This window comes from Trematomus bernacchii, unplaced genomic scaffold (genome assembly GCF_902827165.1).
Source record: "Trematomus bernacchii unplaced genomic scaffold, fTreBer1.1, whole genome shotgun sequence".
Classification (NCBI taxonomy): Eukaryota; Metazoa; Chordata; class Actinopteri; order Perciformes; family Nototheniidae; genus Trematomus; species Trematomus bernacchii.
Genome location: NW_022987654.1, coordinates 2613522 through 2630912, shown reverse-complemented (window position 1 = coordinate 2630912; position 17391 = coordinate 2613522). Strand labels below are relative to the sequence as shown.

Here is a 17391-nt window from a genome sequence, read left to right as displayed (position 1 = left end):
TGTGTATTTCAGCATTTATGTGTGTGAGGCATCAGTCAGATAAAGAACAGGCATGAATGTCAGTCACTTGGGAGTGCAGTGGATTTACATCCATAAGTCCATTGAGAAGATATGCACTTTTCTGTGCCACTTAATATGTCGGAGACGATGTTTGTCGACTATTGGACAGTGAAAGAAACGCACAGCGAAAACACACTATGACCGCGTGTCCATCACTCATATCCTTGCATACACTCCAGCAGTTGACAAACACTAGTTTTGCTTTCCATGGCGCCACTCAGCACGATTGATATTAGCTTTTATGCTAATGCAGTGTTTGGCTATGTAAGAACAAGGCAGTATTTCCATACACAGTCATTCATCTCGGCCTGCTTATGGCCTTATGGGCCGCGACAGAATTATTGCTGCACAGTACACAAGCTGTTGTCGTGGTGCCAAAAGCCACTATTACACATACACACAGACAGCAGACACACACAGCACGGTGATGTGAGGAAACCCTGAGGCGAAAGCCACGGAAGCTGCGAGGGTAAAGGTGTGTGTGCAGCTGAGCGCAATGTGTGCCTAGTTGCTAGAAATTGTGGGAGAAAAAAAAACAAGCTGTCTTTATTTGACCCGGTACGCTATGAAGAAAAAGCAGTTATAAGACAAGGAACTGTTTTGGATTCAGATCTGTTAAGTAACATTCAGCAAAAAATATTTAAAAAAAAATCTCTCTGGCAGCTTTTTGGACTCATCCCACGATTATGTCAAGGGTAATACACATACAACGCATCATGCTGTCAAAAAAGAAAGCAATGTGGACGAAACAGCAGGGTCTTACCTCAGAGATGTTGACCCGTCCCTCCTGGAAAGAGCAGTCATTGGCGTTCTGAGTGCACATGTGGCGATACTTGCACCAGTGGCATGGGAACGAGCCGTTCACACAGGAGAGGCAGCTAGAACAGAGAGAGATGAGAGGAGACGGATAGAGTCAGCAGGGGTCACCTGTTCTCCGACATGAGTCTAAATTATTTATCTTACTGCATCAACGCTTCATTTGACAAACCAGAGCGACAGAAAAAAATCAGGACGGAATGGGTTGGTCTCATAGTGTGACGAAAAAGAATGACTGACTTTGAACCAGTGATATACTTTATGCGTTAGACAAGCGGAAATACTGGTAAGAAGGTCATTTTAGTTTCATCTCATCCATGTATTTTACAACCTAAAAGAAGTAGGTGCACTGAAATAAGCCAGTTGAGGGGCTCGTACCGTAGAGCAGACTTTATTTGGGGATGTTTAGATCAATAATTGTATAGTTTGGAAATGTTACCTTTCGCTCTTATTTTTGTATCTACTTTGTTACCAGCTTTTCAAAGTTCAAGTTCATGAAGTACATCAAATATAAAAGGTGTATTAAAAAAGGGGGATAGAAAAGAATGAGGGAGAAGATTTGCGGTAAAAAGGTACCGACTGTGATATAAAGGATCTTCTATAATGAGTTATAAATGATTAGTCTTAATTCTCAAGCTTCCTTTCTTTGACTACTTCATGTCCACGCATGTCAAATTTTGGACGATTTCCCACCCTGTCTTGAATCCTCTTCTCTCCCCCATCTATCAACTGTCTTAACCCTTTTATCCCCCTCACTTTCTTCATTCATCACTCCCCACTCGCTTGTAACTGTCCATTGCTTGCTGTTCACAATCGGCCTACTCTCTGCATATATTCCCCTCTTCTTGCTCTTCTATACCTCTGCTGTATCATTCTCTCCATCCATTCACCCTGAGCCTTTCTTTCTGTCCCTCCGCCTCTCCCGCTCTATCCATCCCTTTCATTTTCTGCCTTCTCATTTTAAAAAGCTCTCCCCCCTGTTCTTTGTCTAAAGCTCTCTTTCATCCGTGGGGCTAAGAGCGCTCCACCATTTTAAATTCACCTGCTTTAGCTGAGGCGAGGTGCAGATAGACAGGCTGAAAGAGAAAGATGGGAGAAATAAGAGAGGGAAAGGGAGAGGAAGAGATCAAAAGCAGGTGGATTTCCCTGGGAGAGGTTTAGACGCCAGGTATCGTGGGAGAGAGAGGGGGGAGAAAATAGCGTTGCGGGGGGGGGGGGAGTCTCATGGGAGAGGGAGGAAACATTATTAGGTTGGAAGTTGGGAAGTGAGTGTGTGTGTGTGTGTGTGTGTGTGTGACGTGTGTGTGTGTGTGTGTGTGTGTGTGTGTGTGTGTGTGTGTGTGTGTGTGTGCATGTGTGTGTGTGTGTATTAGTATCTACGGGGAACCGTGAAGCCAGACAGGTTCAAGTATGCAGTTTATCAACACAGATTCATGTTATTGGTCCTTGCTCAGCCCTAGAGAAATACTGCGCCACTTGGTTTCTCATTTATGTGCGCAGCATTATCTAATGTAACCATTATGAGCTTACAAATAAAAAAATTTCATTTTATTACTAAGCGAGTTCAGCTTCAAAATGTCTTCTGCGTGACTCATTTAGCCGTTATAGTTTGTCTGAGCATATGGCGTATTGTAAATAGAATAAAAACCCTGCATTTAATACAGTCAAGTCAAGTCATAACAATAAAAGTGTGGGTGGAGGTGCTTAACTTGGAGGCTGATTTTTATTCAACCACATCTGCCAGGTGTGAATTTGCATGTCTGTCTGAACACTTATGAGCACACTCCCTACAAGCTCTCAAGTGTGTTTTAACCCTGTGTAGAAAAAAAACCATCTCATCGGCATGAAAAATTACAGCTTTAAATCTTGAGCTCTGAGATGGAGCCCCCTATACGATTCCATCAAACCCTGACGTGGATTCATTTGGATCAATTAGAGCCGCTCGTTTGTCAGGTGCACATTCTAAGTGATCGTTTCCAGCCCAGACCCCTCCTTTTGAGCAAGATCAGAGGCTGGAGCTTAATTCAATCCCACTGCCGCTTTAATTGACCAATTTAGCATTGTGCTGAGAGAAGCTGTCCATTTAGAATGAGGGATGTGCGGCAAAGGAAATAACAGGCCTCCTAATACCACACAAGAGCAAATAGGAGATTTGTCAATGTTCCCAACAAATGGGGGGAAAGCGATTAGGCTACGCTAGGTTAGGTTAGCATACAGTGCATATACTCAAGCGGCAGAACTGGGGGTTTAGCTCAATGTTCTGAGTTGGTGAGATACAGAAAAAAGGATGTCAATACTAAACAAAAGAGCAGTTGCCATACAAGTGCACACGTGGCAAGCTAGCCAAGCTCATTGTGCAGCATGATGCTTTTGGTTAGCTCGGCCACAATGACTAGTTTAAATGTCAAAGAGTCTTTCTTTGGTTGGGGGCCCACTGGCGGTTCAGAGCTCATCAAAATACAGTACAACACCAACTTAACACAGCAGGACACTAGAGAAAGAAAGAGAGCAGTACAATGTATTGATGTGTAGTTCACATCATAACACCCGTCAAAACATCTGTCGCTAAGCCCTGATAATAATCATTTTTATATGGACTTTTATCTTTTATTCATGTCAAATCAACCTTGTTAGTGTACCAGTGACTTTGAAATAACGAGCAAAATATCAGCAGGTAACCGCTGCCAACTTTATAAGACTTTTATGATTAAGGCCTTTGAAATATTAGACGTTGCCATTATATGTGCCAACCAAGGCCAGCAGTAGGGCCCTGTCTGACAACCCCCTACTGCTCGCTCTTTGGTTCCTCGAAGTAACCATGGCCCCCTGTCACGAGCTGCCTTAGGATCTCACAACCCCTTTCTAGCCTGGGTGCAGACCCTTTAAAAAGGAAAAGCCCACCCAAGGCCAATAGAGGACGTTTGATATTTCTTATTCTCTTGTCCAGAGGTGGGCTCCCTTTTCAGACCCCCCGGTCTCCTCTTATTGCTCCTACCTGTCACTGGCCATCGCCGTTGGCCACTCAGAGGCTTTGAGCTGCTGCAGACACGCTCCCCTTATGGCCACGCTCATCATGCTAATTTAATCCGTTCATATTCAGATGCTAATCAAGCCGCCCTAGCTTTGGAACGTTTTTCTTTTTCAGGACTGACACAATAGGCTATGATTTCCTCCTCTCTCCTCTCCTCGATCAGTTTGGAGTGCTAAATACAATCCGCTGTCCTAGTGAGGTGCGTTTGACACTCCTGCACCGGGAAAATGTGTTATTTATTGGATATTCATTCAAAGGAGGTGGAGGTGAATCATTTATTGGTCCTCAATCGTCTATCCCATCATTAGTGGTTCCCTTTCAAATTTGAGGGGTGTTTTGTAAAGACTAAGGGACTAATGTTTATTAATTCATGCCCAAGTGCAGAAAAAGAGTGCAATTTGAATGTGCCAAGTCAAGAAATTGAAATAAAAACTAATTACATAGTTCTTCTAAATCTTTTTGAACGTAATTTCGTGTTTTTTTTCTTTGAGCCAGATATGTACATTCTTCTCTTTTAGCAGAAAACTGTACACTTTCTTCCAATGCATAATCCTAATTACTCTAAGAGCCTCATCAAAAAATGACCCTGTAACATTAACGGTAGCGAGAAAAGGTGACATCATATGGCCTCATATAGACATTAAAACCTCAAATGTATTGCCAGACTATCTTTCCTATCTTAAATAAACGGGGGGCTGTGGAATGAAAAAAAGCGTATGGAAATATTTAATTAAGGAGCAATCATGGCCGTGGGTGATTTTCTATTTCAATCTCAGCAACCCTTAAACGGAAACAGTGGGAATTCTAATTAGATTAATACCACTATGCAAATTTATGGCATTTTTGAAAAGGCAGGGGCCACGACGTAATTATTTGAGTAAATAAGCGGGAGGGGTGTGTGTTTTTTGGAATGGGGGTTGGGTGTCAATATGTGAGGGTAAACTGTTAGGAAACATGATAGGATAATTCCTGTCGAGCTCATTCCTACCCTTCCAAAAGGTATTGTTAATGTAAGCAGTAAACAGTATACGCAGTACTGTATGAGACGGCAAAAACAGATGCACGGGAATTCACGAAGGTACAGCTGATGGATCTCTCGTTTCAGAGTGTCTTCATCCTCCACTGTGTAAAAGCCTGCAGTATTTTGAGTTTAAGCCCATTAGAGTAAAACTTGGCTCTGTAAAGAATGACCAAGCATACTGGAAACAGGGCCTTGCATGTGGCTGTGCGGGCCTGAAGTCATTACGCCAACGACATTACCAGTCTGATCTCATCAGACGCCACACACTGACGTCCGGAGGGCATGGCGGGCATTCGGGCTGGAGTGCCAGCTCCAAATGGGATTCTTATCTAAGCATCTCTCGTCGCCATCAGAGTCGCTACGGAAGATGCAACGCGCCATATCTGTAACTTCATTAAACGTGTCCATTACATCAGTCCGAGGATGTATTAGATCAGCCCTGGGAGCGGATTTAATCAGAGTTCATTGGGGTAACATCTCCAAATGGGCAACTCTCATGCCTGCGTCACAGCTCATACATTTCTCACACTTGGTTTGTGATATCATTGCCATATTAGAATCTTTAATGTGACATCATATTTCAATACAACCATTATGGGAGTATCTAACTTTTTTTACTTTACTAGGTGTTTCCTATATTAACATGAAGCAATTCTGACTAACAGGTTGTACACCCTTGGCAATAAAAGGCACTGGTAATTAAGAGCAACATCACAAGGTCCTTATGGGACATGAATTAACAGGGAATGGTCATTGTAAACCACCGCACCCATAACCAACTGAGCTAATCATCATTGTTGCGCCAGGGGATTTTCTGTAGGAGGGCAGGGAGACGGGGGGTAGCTGGGTTAGAGGTCACAGTTACGGATTAGGTGTCCAAGACATTCAGGGCTTCAATGAGCTGTAAGTGACAGAGCTGATAGAGGTGTGGCTGTGTGTGTCTCTGTGTGTGTCTCTGTCTGTGTGTGTGTGTGTGTGTGTGTGTGTGTGTGTGTGTGTGTGTGTGTGTGTGTGTGTGTGTGTGTGTGTGTGTGTGTGTGTGTGTGTGTGTGTGCGTGTGTGCGTGTGTGCGTGTGTCTGTGTGTGTGTGTGTCTGTGTGTGTGTCTGTGCGTGTGTGTGTGTGGACAATCCTCGAAGGAGGCTCATCTAACATCCAGAGGGAAGCCAGGATGGAGCTGTGCTGTACCCCAGGGCCCTCCCAGCCATCTGCTGCCCCTCGGCTAATACCCCGGCAGACGTTTCAGCCTCCCCTGGATCAGACGTGGATGGACAGGAGGGGGGAAATCAAGTGGGCCGGGGTGGAGGAGATGAAGGATTCTTTTACCCCGGCAGGGTGCATCAGGCTCGTGGTAAGACTGACCTAGGGGTTCGCCTCGATGGGTGGTGGAGATTTTTAGCAGAGGGTGGATTAAGGGAGAGGCAGTGAACTGCGATTGGGCAAAAAGCTAAGGGCATCTGTGTGAAGGAGACTCTTCCAAAAAAGCACAAGACTCCATTTATTATATTTGAGTTGAAGGTTTATCTTTCTTAAGGTACCAGACTAGGTATACCAGTGCTCCAGAAAAGCTGGATGTATTTGTTTTATCAAGTGGGGAAGAGACATAAATGTGGTTAGAGAGTGATTGGGAGGTATTACAGCAGACCGTCGCATAATGAATTAATCATTGAAGTATCATTAGTGTGTGTCGTGGGTTATGATAATAAGACTAGAATTACCATCTCATATCCCAATCGTTTCTCATATACAGCGCGTTCGATTTTTCACTCCGATGGAAACACGAGCCTCCTGTGGAGGTCGGAGGGGGGTGGGATATTTGTGTGGATGTCTAACTGTATCCCTCATGGACTGTAACACGAGACAGCCCATAGGGAGAAGTGACAGGGAGAATAATATCTTTAAGGAAGAAGAAGGAACAGACTAAGAGAAGCAAATGACTGATAAATGTACTTACGACTGGTGGACGCTGCAGTTGTAGAAAACAAAATCAACGCTGGCGAACTTCTTGCCCGTCTCCTTTGACTTCAGATAGAGCTTCACCACTCGCTTGTCACCTGCACCAAACAGATATATGGAAATAAGTATATTAAGAATACTTTTGTCTTAATCTTAACAGTTAATAAATAATAATAAGCTACATTAATTACTGAACAACTCCATAATCAATCACAGTTTATACATTTGCGAAATTGGATTTATAATAAAAATAAATGATCCATCGACACGTCACACTTTGAATTCCACTTGTGTGACCTGAACATATAACACGCACACACAAAGAAACACTGTAGCTTAGCAACACAGCGCTCATGTCACACCCACAGTAGGGTGGCATTAAAAATAGCAGCACCAATCAGAGTTTGGATGCCAGAGATGAGAACACATAATGGGGCATAATGAAAAACTACAGATGTCTCTTTGAGGAAACTTAGAGCGCACTATCTGACAAGTTTTCAGTGCTTTGACTGCGGATACCAAACAAGTTTTTCTCATTTGTAGCTTGACAGGAATGGACATGAAACAGGTGCATAATCTCTGGAAAATAAGATGCAGATATTTATAAATATAACGATAAACCACCCTGAAGTCACTGCTTTGAAAAAAAGCTAGGAGCATAACCAGTGTCGTTTAGAAAAGAAAAAAACAAATAAAATGAAACTGACAACTGTGCATAATGCATGATAATGGGAATTCAAAAACCGTTCTATTTTCAGTACATAAATGTAGACTCATGTTAGGGCCACTGAAAGGAAATGGGTAAGCGTTATTGGTGGTGACAAGGTATTCTGAATAAAGACACACTAAACATATCATCTAGTAACATTAGCGTTCTGTAGCTTTCTCCCATGCTATCGTACAAAGAGACCCCTGAGGAGGTGACGCATCAGCTTCATACAGTATGGAGGAAGGAAGATGGGGGGGATGACATAAGTATCAAAAGTGTCAAATGGAATACAGAGTACCAACATAAAAAGAGTTTATTACTAAATTCCTCAAATATATAACTTCACATATCTAAACCCGCCCGCTAACTGCCACCACCCAGTGATCTCACTACCCCGATGACTTCATCGCCCTTCCTGTACCGACCTTTGTTCCTGGTGATCGGGATGATTTCCCGGATGGAGGGAGACAGGCAGAAAATGTGACCACCCTGGATCTGTCCCTCCGTCTCCACAAAGTCCTCGAAGGAGCAGTTGACCCCCGCTGAGAGATCAGGCACGTTATGAGCCTGGAGGACCAGCTAGAGAGGGAAAAGAGAGGGACAATCAGTACAAGATCAATGGAAGGACATGGTGTACATGGATTGTTATAAGATATGACATGAGGGTTAATGGGTGTTGGGGAATGGGGGAGGTGGAGAGAAGCGTGGTTATGAGTATATGTGACAGCAGCGGGAATAAAGGAGAGTGTGTGCGTCAGTCGGAGCAGCTATTACAGCAAGGTTAATGTGTTCGTGTTAATGTGCAGAAAGAAAGTGAGGCAAACTGTAATCACTCAAAACGATGTGGTTACTTTGAGGAGCCGCTGACAGAATGAGAGCTCTTACTCACATGAATAAATGCACACACACGAATTTGATGACAAGACAAAGAATCCACAAAAAGTTACAGATGCATCCGTGGTGTAAGATGTTGTGACTTTTGAATGACTTTTCATTTTTACACTTGCGTAAAGACAAAGATACTCTCATATGTATAGTTTGTTTTAACTGGTATAGTTTTTGTTGGGAAACAAACTACGTTTTTGAATCAAGACAATGCAATTTAACATGATTTTGGATCACTGTTTTTGCTGTAGACATCGTGCAAAAAACCTTGAGACAAAACGTTCAAGGTTAAATTATTATTTCATTATCTAAAATTGTATTCTTCTGTAAATGTTCAAATCATTTTCTGTAAATCATTGCCATTTAGCAGATGTCTTTCTTACAGTTAGATATTTAAGCAGATGAAAATGAATCAAAACAAGAACGTCTTTTGTGAGAAAACTTCATAGAATGTCCCAAAGCCCTTTTTTGCACACTAATCTTAACTCACAGGGTTTTCATGACCTAATTTCACAGGGTTTATTCCACTGTTGATGTTGTTTCATCAGTTTGGAAGGTACCACAGTCATTTTCACAAACAGTTGAGACATACCTGGACTTCAGACATGGTGACAGAGATATTTCTTGGCTGAACGGTAAGCTCCACACACTGCCTCTGGTCTGAAGCAAACCTCTGGGGCTCTCCGGCTCGCTCACACCGGTCCTTGCGTGAACATCTAAGGAGCGGCAGATGAAGAGAGAAAAGAGAGAAAGGAAAGGTGACAGGACACAAATGATGAGATGGATAAAAAGAGAGGTAGACAGGCAGAAGAGTGAGACAAGAGGGGAGGAGAGGAGAGAGGGAGAATGTGAGCAACTGTTATCATATTAAGATGACAAACATGCACAGCCATCACGTCACACAGAAATGGGAGCAATAACGGAAGACAAATAGGCTAATAGCTTCCCCCAGCCATTACTGCAGGCCTTTACATCATTACCTTATTGGCCCTGACATTTGTGCAAGACTGCTAAGCTAAATGAACCTCCAGCCCCCTCATCTCTTCAGTTTACAGCCCCACCCAATCAAACTTCTAGGGAGATATACAGGCAATCATTAAAGTTTCCCTAAACCGTAAAAATGATACAACTCCTACCAGCCACATATCAACGGGGTCAGCAATTTCCCCAGTTTGTTACGAGCCAAGTGATCGTGCTAAAAAATCGCAATACAGCCCCATATGGCAGCGGTTTTACTATTATCTATTAGCTATTCATAATGCATTAGCTATCATTTCACCTTCGCACTAATAACAACTGGTCCCTTTGGTGAGAGATAAGTGCTGATGCTGCGTTCTGCGAGGCCTCAACAATAAGAGGGAGGCGGGTGGAAAAAATGCTAACTGCCTCTTCTGAACAGCAGCCCCTCATCCCCTCGTTTAGTTAGCCTTCGCTCAAGCTCAGCAAGAAAAAGCTGTCACCAAGCGCTCCCCCGGGAGAACTCGCACACAAACACACCTACACACACTGTACAGGCATGAGTAGAAATGCATAAAGGAATGTACACGTTTTCTCATTTTAGACCTGTTTTCCTTTTACTGCTCCTCTAGTGTGTGACTGTGAATATGTTTTGAATAAGGTGTGCTCATTTGTCTAAGAACACCTGTGTGTGTGTGTGTGTGTGTGTGTGTGTGTGTGTGTGTGTGTGTGTGTGTGTGTGTGTGTGTGTGTGTGTGTGTGTGTGTGTGTGTATTCCCCTTTCAATTCCAGCATTGATTTAAACTACGTTGCTCTTAATAAGATATGGCTAAAAGGACCATTGGGCTGAAACGAGGCTTATACACACTTTGGCTAATAAATACCAATGTGTCCCTAGAGATCTCGGACGGATTTGGCAACAATGTCAGGAAAGACATGAGTAAGCTGCATTTAAGACAGATGTGCTCAAACAGAAGAATATCACCGGATCAAGTCCATCATCCTGTAAATGTGCGTGTAATTTGAAGGATGTGTGTTTGTGTGCTAAAATGGAGGAACACAGGTGGTGGTGTGTGTGTGTGTGTGTGTGTGTGTGTGTGTGTGTGTGTGTGTGTGTGTGTGTGTGTGTGTGTGTGTGTGTGTGTGTGTGTGTGTGTGTGTGTGTGTGCCTTGAGGAAAGGCAGGTTGGTGATATGTTTCACAAGTTTAATTAAGGCACAGAGATGGCATTACGCCCAATGCTTGAGGTGTTCCAACTGTGGTTTACCATCCTGTCACCATTCAATAACAGGTAACTGCTCTCACTCTCCCGTGTGCATATAAACACACCCTCAAGTCAAAGGGAGAGATTACATACAGAACCAGTGTTACTATATATCACTAAACTTGTTAGCGATTAGATTTGTTTTCTAAACATAACTACAAACCATTGCTCTCAGGGTTACAAAATGTTATCTTAAATAGTAATCTTAAAACAAACATAAGACCTAGTCAGCATACCAAACACGAACACTGGAAGTGACTAATCCTAAACCTGTTGCCAAAAAGTTCCCACTTAAGTATTATGTTCACTAAAAACAAGCTGTGTTAGTGATGCAGCCTGCCAAGCTGTGTTGTCATGTATATGCTATTAAAAGGGTTTAGCTTTGTTTAGTTGACACACTTCAGCAGGATAAGTCCGCCCGAGCAGCTTTCAAGCTGTGTGAGTTTTCTTCAATTAATCATAAATATGTGACTAATTAAAAGGTGTTAGAGGCATTTTACTTTAGTTATTACAGGGTGTTAAAAATAGTTCAAGGTCAACACAGGCCACATTCAAAGCACCAACTGGCTGTCTACTGCATGTGTGTGCAGTGTTCAGATTCTCTATACAGTCTGTCCAGGTTTTTACTGACAACCATTTACATGAAGAAAGATTAACTTGTTTTGTGTATATTAGAATAGAATAGAAAATAGAATTGGGAGGAATGAAACCCTCTTTTAATGGTCACACATGCAGAGCACACAGCACACACAGTGAAATGTGTTCTCTGCTTTTAACCCATCCTAGTACCAGGAGTCTAGTCAATCAACACTTTGAGGTAAAGAGAAAGGGTCAGCTCTTTAAATGCTGTTGATTTAACATTACATCAACAATCACATTGTATTACAACTCATTCAATGTTGAAGTTTTAATCTCTCAGTCAAAGTAATTGACCTAAATTGGAAATTCTGAATATTATGGTATCTATAAGATTCAGCAAGTGACACATATGTCTTAGCAAGATGTCAAAATGCACAACTAATATCACTACTGAAAAACATTTTTAATGAAAGCTCCGAGGTCTGACCAAGAAAGTATCCAGTGTCTTTTTGTAATGCTTATTTCTGTCCTACAGTTAAAAACAACATCAGTACAAACTTTAATAGTTTTTTTTCAGTAAATAGTTACTTGAAAAAAAAAAACATGAAAAACAGATCCTAGATTTAATTGTGGGGTGGATGTTCTCTTCAAACAACAGGCATTGGAGTATATGTGGTGACAAAACACTCCTGATCTTATGTGTCAGCTTTCAGGTGGGTGCTCCCTCTCTAGCATGATCAACTGACACACAACTAAAAGCAATTATCTACTACACAATGCCATGCAGGGGTTCCAAGGTGAAGAGTGTTACTGTGTGCATGAAGTGTGTGGGGTACTTACACATTGTGGAGGACACACCATCCACAGTGAGGGTCTCTGGAGCCCAAACACTCCCCACAAGTGGTGTACTGCTCGCAGCTTTCCACTGGGACTCTAACCACCTAGGGGGAGAGAGAGAGAGAAAGGGGGAGAGAGAGAGAAAGAGGGAGGTGATGAAGAAATAATTAGTATCCTTGATGTAATCAAACTCGTAAAATGAACAGTACCGTATACGCGGCTGGATGGAGATGAGCATTTGACAGCTTATCAGACTGATACAATTCAGCAAACAGAGTGTGTTAGTGTCAGTGTGTACATTCCTAAGATTGAAAGAGAGCTAATCTGTGGAAAGGGTGTGCGAGTGTAAGCGCGCGTGTGTGTGTGTGTGTGTGTGTGTGTGTGTGTGTGTGTGTGTGTGTGTGTCAGTTTGTGCATGTGTGTGTTCTGGTGAGAGATTCCAGTCCAGCGGTGTGTGACAGCCTCCAGTGAAGCGTGTACAGAGGAGTTCTTGCAATGCATGCTGGTACACCTGACAGGTGGCAGTGGCAACTGTGCTGTGATTGACAGGTGACCTCAAAAACCAATGGGAGGCAGAGGAGCAGACGGACTGACCTGCAGTATGCGGATGTGTGTTCGTGTACGTGTGTGTGTGTGTGTACGTGTACGTGTGTGTGTGTGTGTGTGTGTACGTGTGTGTGTGTATATGTGTGTGTGTGTGTGTGCACATGTATAAGAGGCACAACTCGGATCAAGTGTATGTACAGGGCCTGCACAACAAGACCTTAGTGCATATGTGTGTGTGTGTGTGTGTGTGTGTGTGTGTGTGTGTGTGTGTGTCATGCACAGCTATACTGAATGTTAGAGCTTGGTGATAGGCTGCAGATGTTGCCTAAGAAACAAGATCAAGTCTTTAAGTTACCCTCGACTCCTGCTCAAAGGTGATGACAGACGGTTCACAACATGGCACCAATGGGTCTCAAAGGGTGTGTGTGTGTGTGTGTGTGTGTGTGTGTGTGTGTGTGTGTGTGTGTGTGAGACTTGACGGTGTGTTAAGTGTGTGACAGACAGATTGCTAGCATATGCGCAGAATGCTTGTGCGCGTTAGATAAGGAGCTTGTTTTTGCACGTGTGTGTGCACATGTGCTGAGTGTCAGTGCCGCACTCAACTTTTCTTTACTGACGGGCCCCAAGTCGATGAGTCGCTTGATCTCTGTTTCATGGTGTGTGTGTGTGTGTGTGTGTGTGTGTGTGTGTGTGTGTGTGTGTGTGTGTGTGTGTGTGTGTGTGTGTGTATCAAATTGCAACAGCAGGCTTGTTTTAAATCATGCAGCTGAGAGTAGGCCGGCTGGTCAGTAAGTAACAGCATTTAACAACCCTACCCTTGGGTAACGCTATTATAGCGTGGACACACACACAGATTTTAACATGAGAGCCCCATCCAAGTGGTATGTGGGGACTTAAGTAGTGACTGGCCCAGTGGGGGTTGACTTTCTTATGAGGTAGGGATGAGAGGTTTAGAGACAGAGAGATGTATGGAGGTATAAGAGAGGGGGAACAAAATGTATAGCAGGAGAGAGCAGAGGCCTTAGGTAAGAGATAAAGCTGGTTAACTGCAGCATGGAAACCAGGCAGACAAAGGAACGCAGCTCTGAAATATTAAACTGGGGCCGGGATTCCTCCGTGAGCTTTAAGTACAACACAGATATGAGACAGATATGACATAGTGGAACTCATTTATGCTCTGAAATGTCTTGTATCAGACTGGCTGTGGGCTTTTTAATGGAACAATACTGCTCTAGCAGAGGGCAGACATACAAAAACACTTGACACTGTGTGCCAATAAGCCCCCTTTTCTTTCGTGTTTCCATTTCTCCTGTTTCCCCCACTATACATTTGGTTATTTCGATTACTCCTATGCTCCTTCTGCTTCTTTCTCCGCCTCGCAATTTTCAAAGATTCATCCTTCTCTAAGCATCCCATTCAGTCACTCTAAAGACCTCGGTACAGTAGCTTTCTAGTTGGCTTGCTGCCCAGAGACAAAAAGACAGATGAAATGATGCAAATGAGCAATGGTAGGGACCAGAGGGACGTGGTCATCTACTGGAAGAGAGAAAGAGAGGTGTAATGGAAGACACACACGGGGCGAATGGGCGAGGACATTGTGCTGAGTAGATGGGATATGGTGGCAGACGGCTCCTATGTGTCATTGTCACAACGAGTGTGAGTATAGTTTTCATCTGAAAGGAGAGCTGAAAGAAGGATGGAACAAGGGATTGGTGTGTCTTGGATAATAAAAGGATGACAGAGGCGAAAAATGAGTGTGAATGAATGAGCAGATAATAGATGGGTGGATGAGGCGAAATGGGCTATAGTTGAGGATATGTGATTGGACACCTCGGAGAATAAATCATCACAGGGTGTCCTTCAAAGAGTTTATGATTTAACAAAAAAAAAAGGGAAAGAAGGAGCAAGAATGGCCTTTTCCTTATGTTATCCCAGACGCAAAGCAATTCCCCCTCTTCTCTTCATAAATCATTATGACTTTGATTCAGGACAATGGTCCACATAAATCATGCTAACACTAAGGGTACTTGGTGAGCTATAGCATAACCCGTATCACTGCCCCGTGTAATGATAGATATGGTCTATTGTTCACCATTGTTTCTGTTCTGGTAGCAGTGAAGTCACTATGGGCTTTAGTCAGTGGGAGTGGCAGACAGCTGTTGATGTGGTGGTTGGCTATGATGGTTGTTTTTCCCAGTGGGGATATTAAATGCTTTATTGGTACCGGGAATGTACTTGTATAAACCGCATGTAGATCCAAAAAAATGTGTGCCTGCATGGAGAACAGTGCTTACCCACAGACACACACACACACACACTTGCCGTTTCCCCCTCTCCGTCTCCCTCGATGGCTCTTTTAATGAAAGCCAATTCCCCACAGTGTGCCACATTACTCCTTTAAATGACCTTATAAACCAAGGCCTCCATCTCCCCTCTCTTGCCATCTCCTTATTTACAATAGCATCCAGCGCTGTAACTCAATTCTCCTTCCTCGCTCTCTCCCCGTTTTGTCAGCCCTGTACCCTGACCATACCCTCAATGCCATGACATCTCCTTTCTGCAATAAACTTTCCACCTTTTCCTCTCCAATCTCTTTTTACAGAGCGCTATCACCTGCTTTTAAACATCCAGCTAACAGGCTTTGCGGCAGTCACCCCCAAAAACCCAATGGACTTGTAAAGCTTTCAGCACGGCTTTTCATTGGCTGATAAATCTACAGACATAAAAAGGAACAGCCTTGTTACGGCTTCTTTTTTTAACATTCAAATACAGGGAGAGTCTATAGTAGAGTAAAAGAGGAGGGGGGCGTAGTGGAGATGTCAACCAGAAGAGAGCCTCTTCTTTGTGTTGCACTGTCTGGGAGCCGAGAGGAAGAAGTCTGTTTATTTTCAGTTATTTTTAGATTTCTGCACAAGACTATGCATCATAAATAAGCAAAGCATGTGCCTCATTGAACAACTACCATTGAACCTCCTGCCTTTCAAACATAACGTCATATAGTACTTATCCAACAGCTCAGTATTGGAGGGGGAAACGTCACATGTTCAGATTCCAGAGGGTGATTTGGAGAAATCACATAAACGTGTGGCTCTTTTATGAGTCCTCTCCTTTCATCAGAATCTAACTCTGTAATTATAACTAGCAGTGGTTGAGAAATTGAAAGAAAGAGTCTAATTAAAACTAAAAAGTCCCTTAACCACTCACTGACCGAAAGGGCAGAGAGCGAGAGGAGGAGGTTATCCCCTGTCATGGTCCCACCATCGCGTTGTCTCTGCAAATTAACATTAACTAATCTCAACTACCATCAAATCATCTCCCAGCTTCAAATGCTTTAATCTGCGCTGGCAGAGAACAGCTTTGTGGATGAAAACAAATCTATATGTAACAACATGCGCAAGAACGACAGTAAATATCACGGAGAAATGTGTAACCATAGATACAACTGGACTGTGTTTTGGCGGTCAATACTGTCCTGAGACTTGAATTCATGTTGCCACCTGCTGCTTTGGCATCGGTGTGTCAGGCCTACAATTCGATCACTAGACATGGGAGTTAGACCCACCCCTAGTCGTGGTCCGGCTATCCCTTTAGGCATAGTGCGAAAACATGTCTCTCACCATGATGTCTGTGTAAAAGACCTAGTCCTTCCAGAGCTGGAATACGTGCTCAGGGGGGGGTTGTATCAAAGCCTGGGTTAGCATGTGTGCATTGACTGGATTGTAAGGGGCTTAGGAGATCAATGACTGGCTGGGAGCTCAATGTGTTGACTGATTGGAGTTAAGCAGCAAGGCAAACAAGACTCGGGAAGCCGGGCAACGAAAAGAAAGGCGAGGTGCCGAAGGACCGGCAAAGGGAGGGAGGATGGGTAAAGGTTGTGTCGTAAGAGAAAAGAAAAGTGAGGAGCAGCAATCATATCATTTTGTTCCATCGGAAAATAATCTGCCGTCACATTAAATTTGCTGAACGGTGCCCTTATAGTAAATCGCTGTCACACTGCAGAGATGTTATTGACAGATATGGCCATTGTGGTCAACTCAAATTGTTTGCTGCAGAACTGCTTTAGTGAATTACGTCTTGATGTGTCACAGTAGAAGGAAAATGGTGCCCACTGTGATAGCTGTAAACTCTTGTTTTCTCCCTCGCTGCAGTGTTATTTGCGCCTACTGCCCTTGCTGCCTCCCAAGCTATCTTTATCTCTCTCATATTGTGTTTTGTCAGCCATTTCTCCCTCCCAATCACCTTTTTTTTCAATTTCATATTTTTTATTTATCTTTTTTTATCCTCTTTCTCCTGCACTGGGTGTAATTTTTCATCTGCTCCATTGTTTTTCCTCTTCTGAAATACTGTTTTGATCTCTTCTTCTATACTCCATCCCCGTAAAAACAGCAAGAGGCTGATCAAACAGCTTATTTATTTGTCCTTTGTGTGTGCACAAATCGTGAGTTCAAGGCCAATAAAGTTGTCAACTCAAATTCCTTTTTGACTTCTATGAGGTGCACAGAGACACACAATGTATACACCACAAGCCTGCATTGCATCTGTAGGAGTGCTCCCAACATCTGAGCAAAATCTATGGACGTTAATTGTCTCCAAAAGCTGAAGCAAAACCAACCTTGGAAATTAACTTCACAAGACCAAATCATTGGTTTCTTTTTTGAAAATAAATAACAGGATATCCAAAATGACTGCAAAAGTTGGGACTGGCCACACAAACAGAATAAAGATTTAAAA

At 43.1% G+C, this 17391-nt stretch overlaps 1 protein-coding gene across 3 annotated transcripts in view; it reads right to left on the bottom strand.

Moving 5' to 3' along the window:
* plxna1b (plexin A1b) overlaps window positions 1-17391 on the bottom strand; it is a 178216-nt gene that overhangs the window by 71864 nt on the left and 88961 nt on the right. For all 3 annotated transcript variants that reach the window (XM_034134973.1, XM_034134974.1, XM_034134972.1), the window contains 5 exons: window positions 12118-12218; window positions 9070-9193; window positions 8018-8171; window positions 6882-6981; window positions 824-938 (listed from right to left, as the gene is read on the bottom strand). In XM_034134973.1, the coding sequence (XP_033990864.1) occupies window positions 824-938; window positions 6882-6981; window positions 8018-8171; window positions 9070-9193; window positions 12118-12218 (594 nt within the window). The remainder of the gene's footprint in view (window positions 1-823; window positions 939-6881; window positions 6982-8017; window positions 8172-9069; window positions 9194-12117; window positions 12219-17391) is intronic.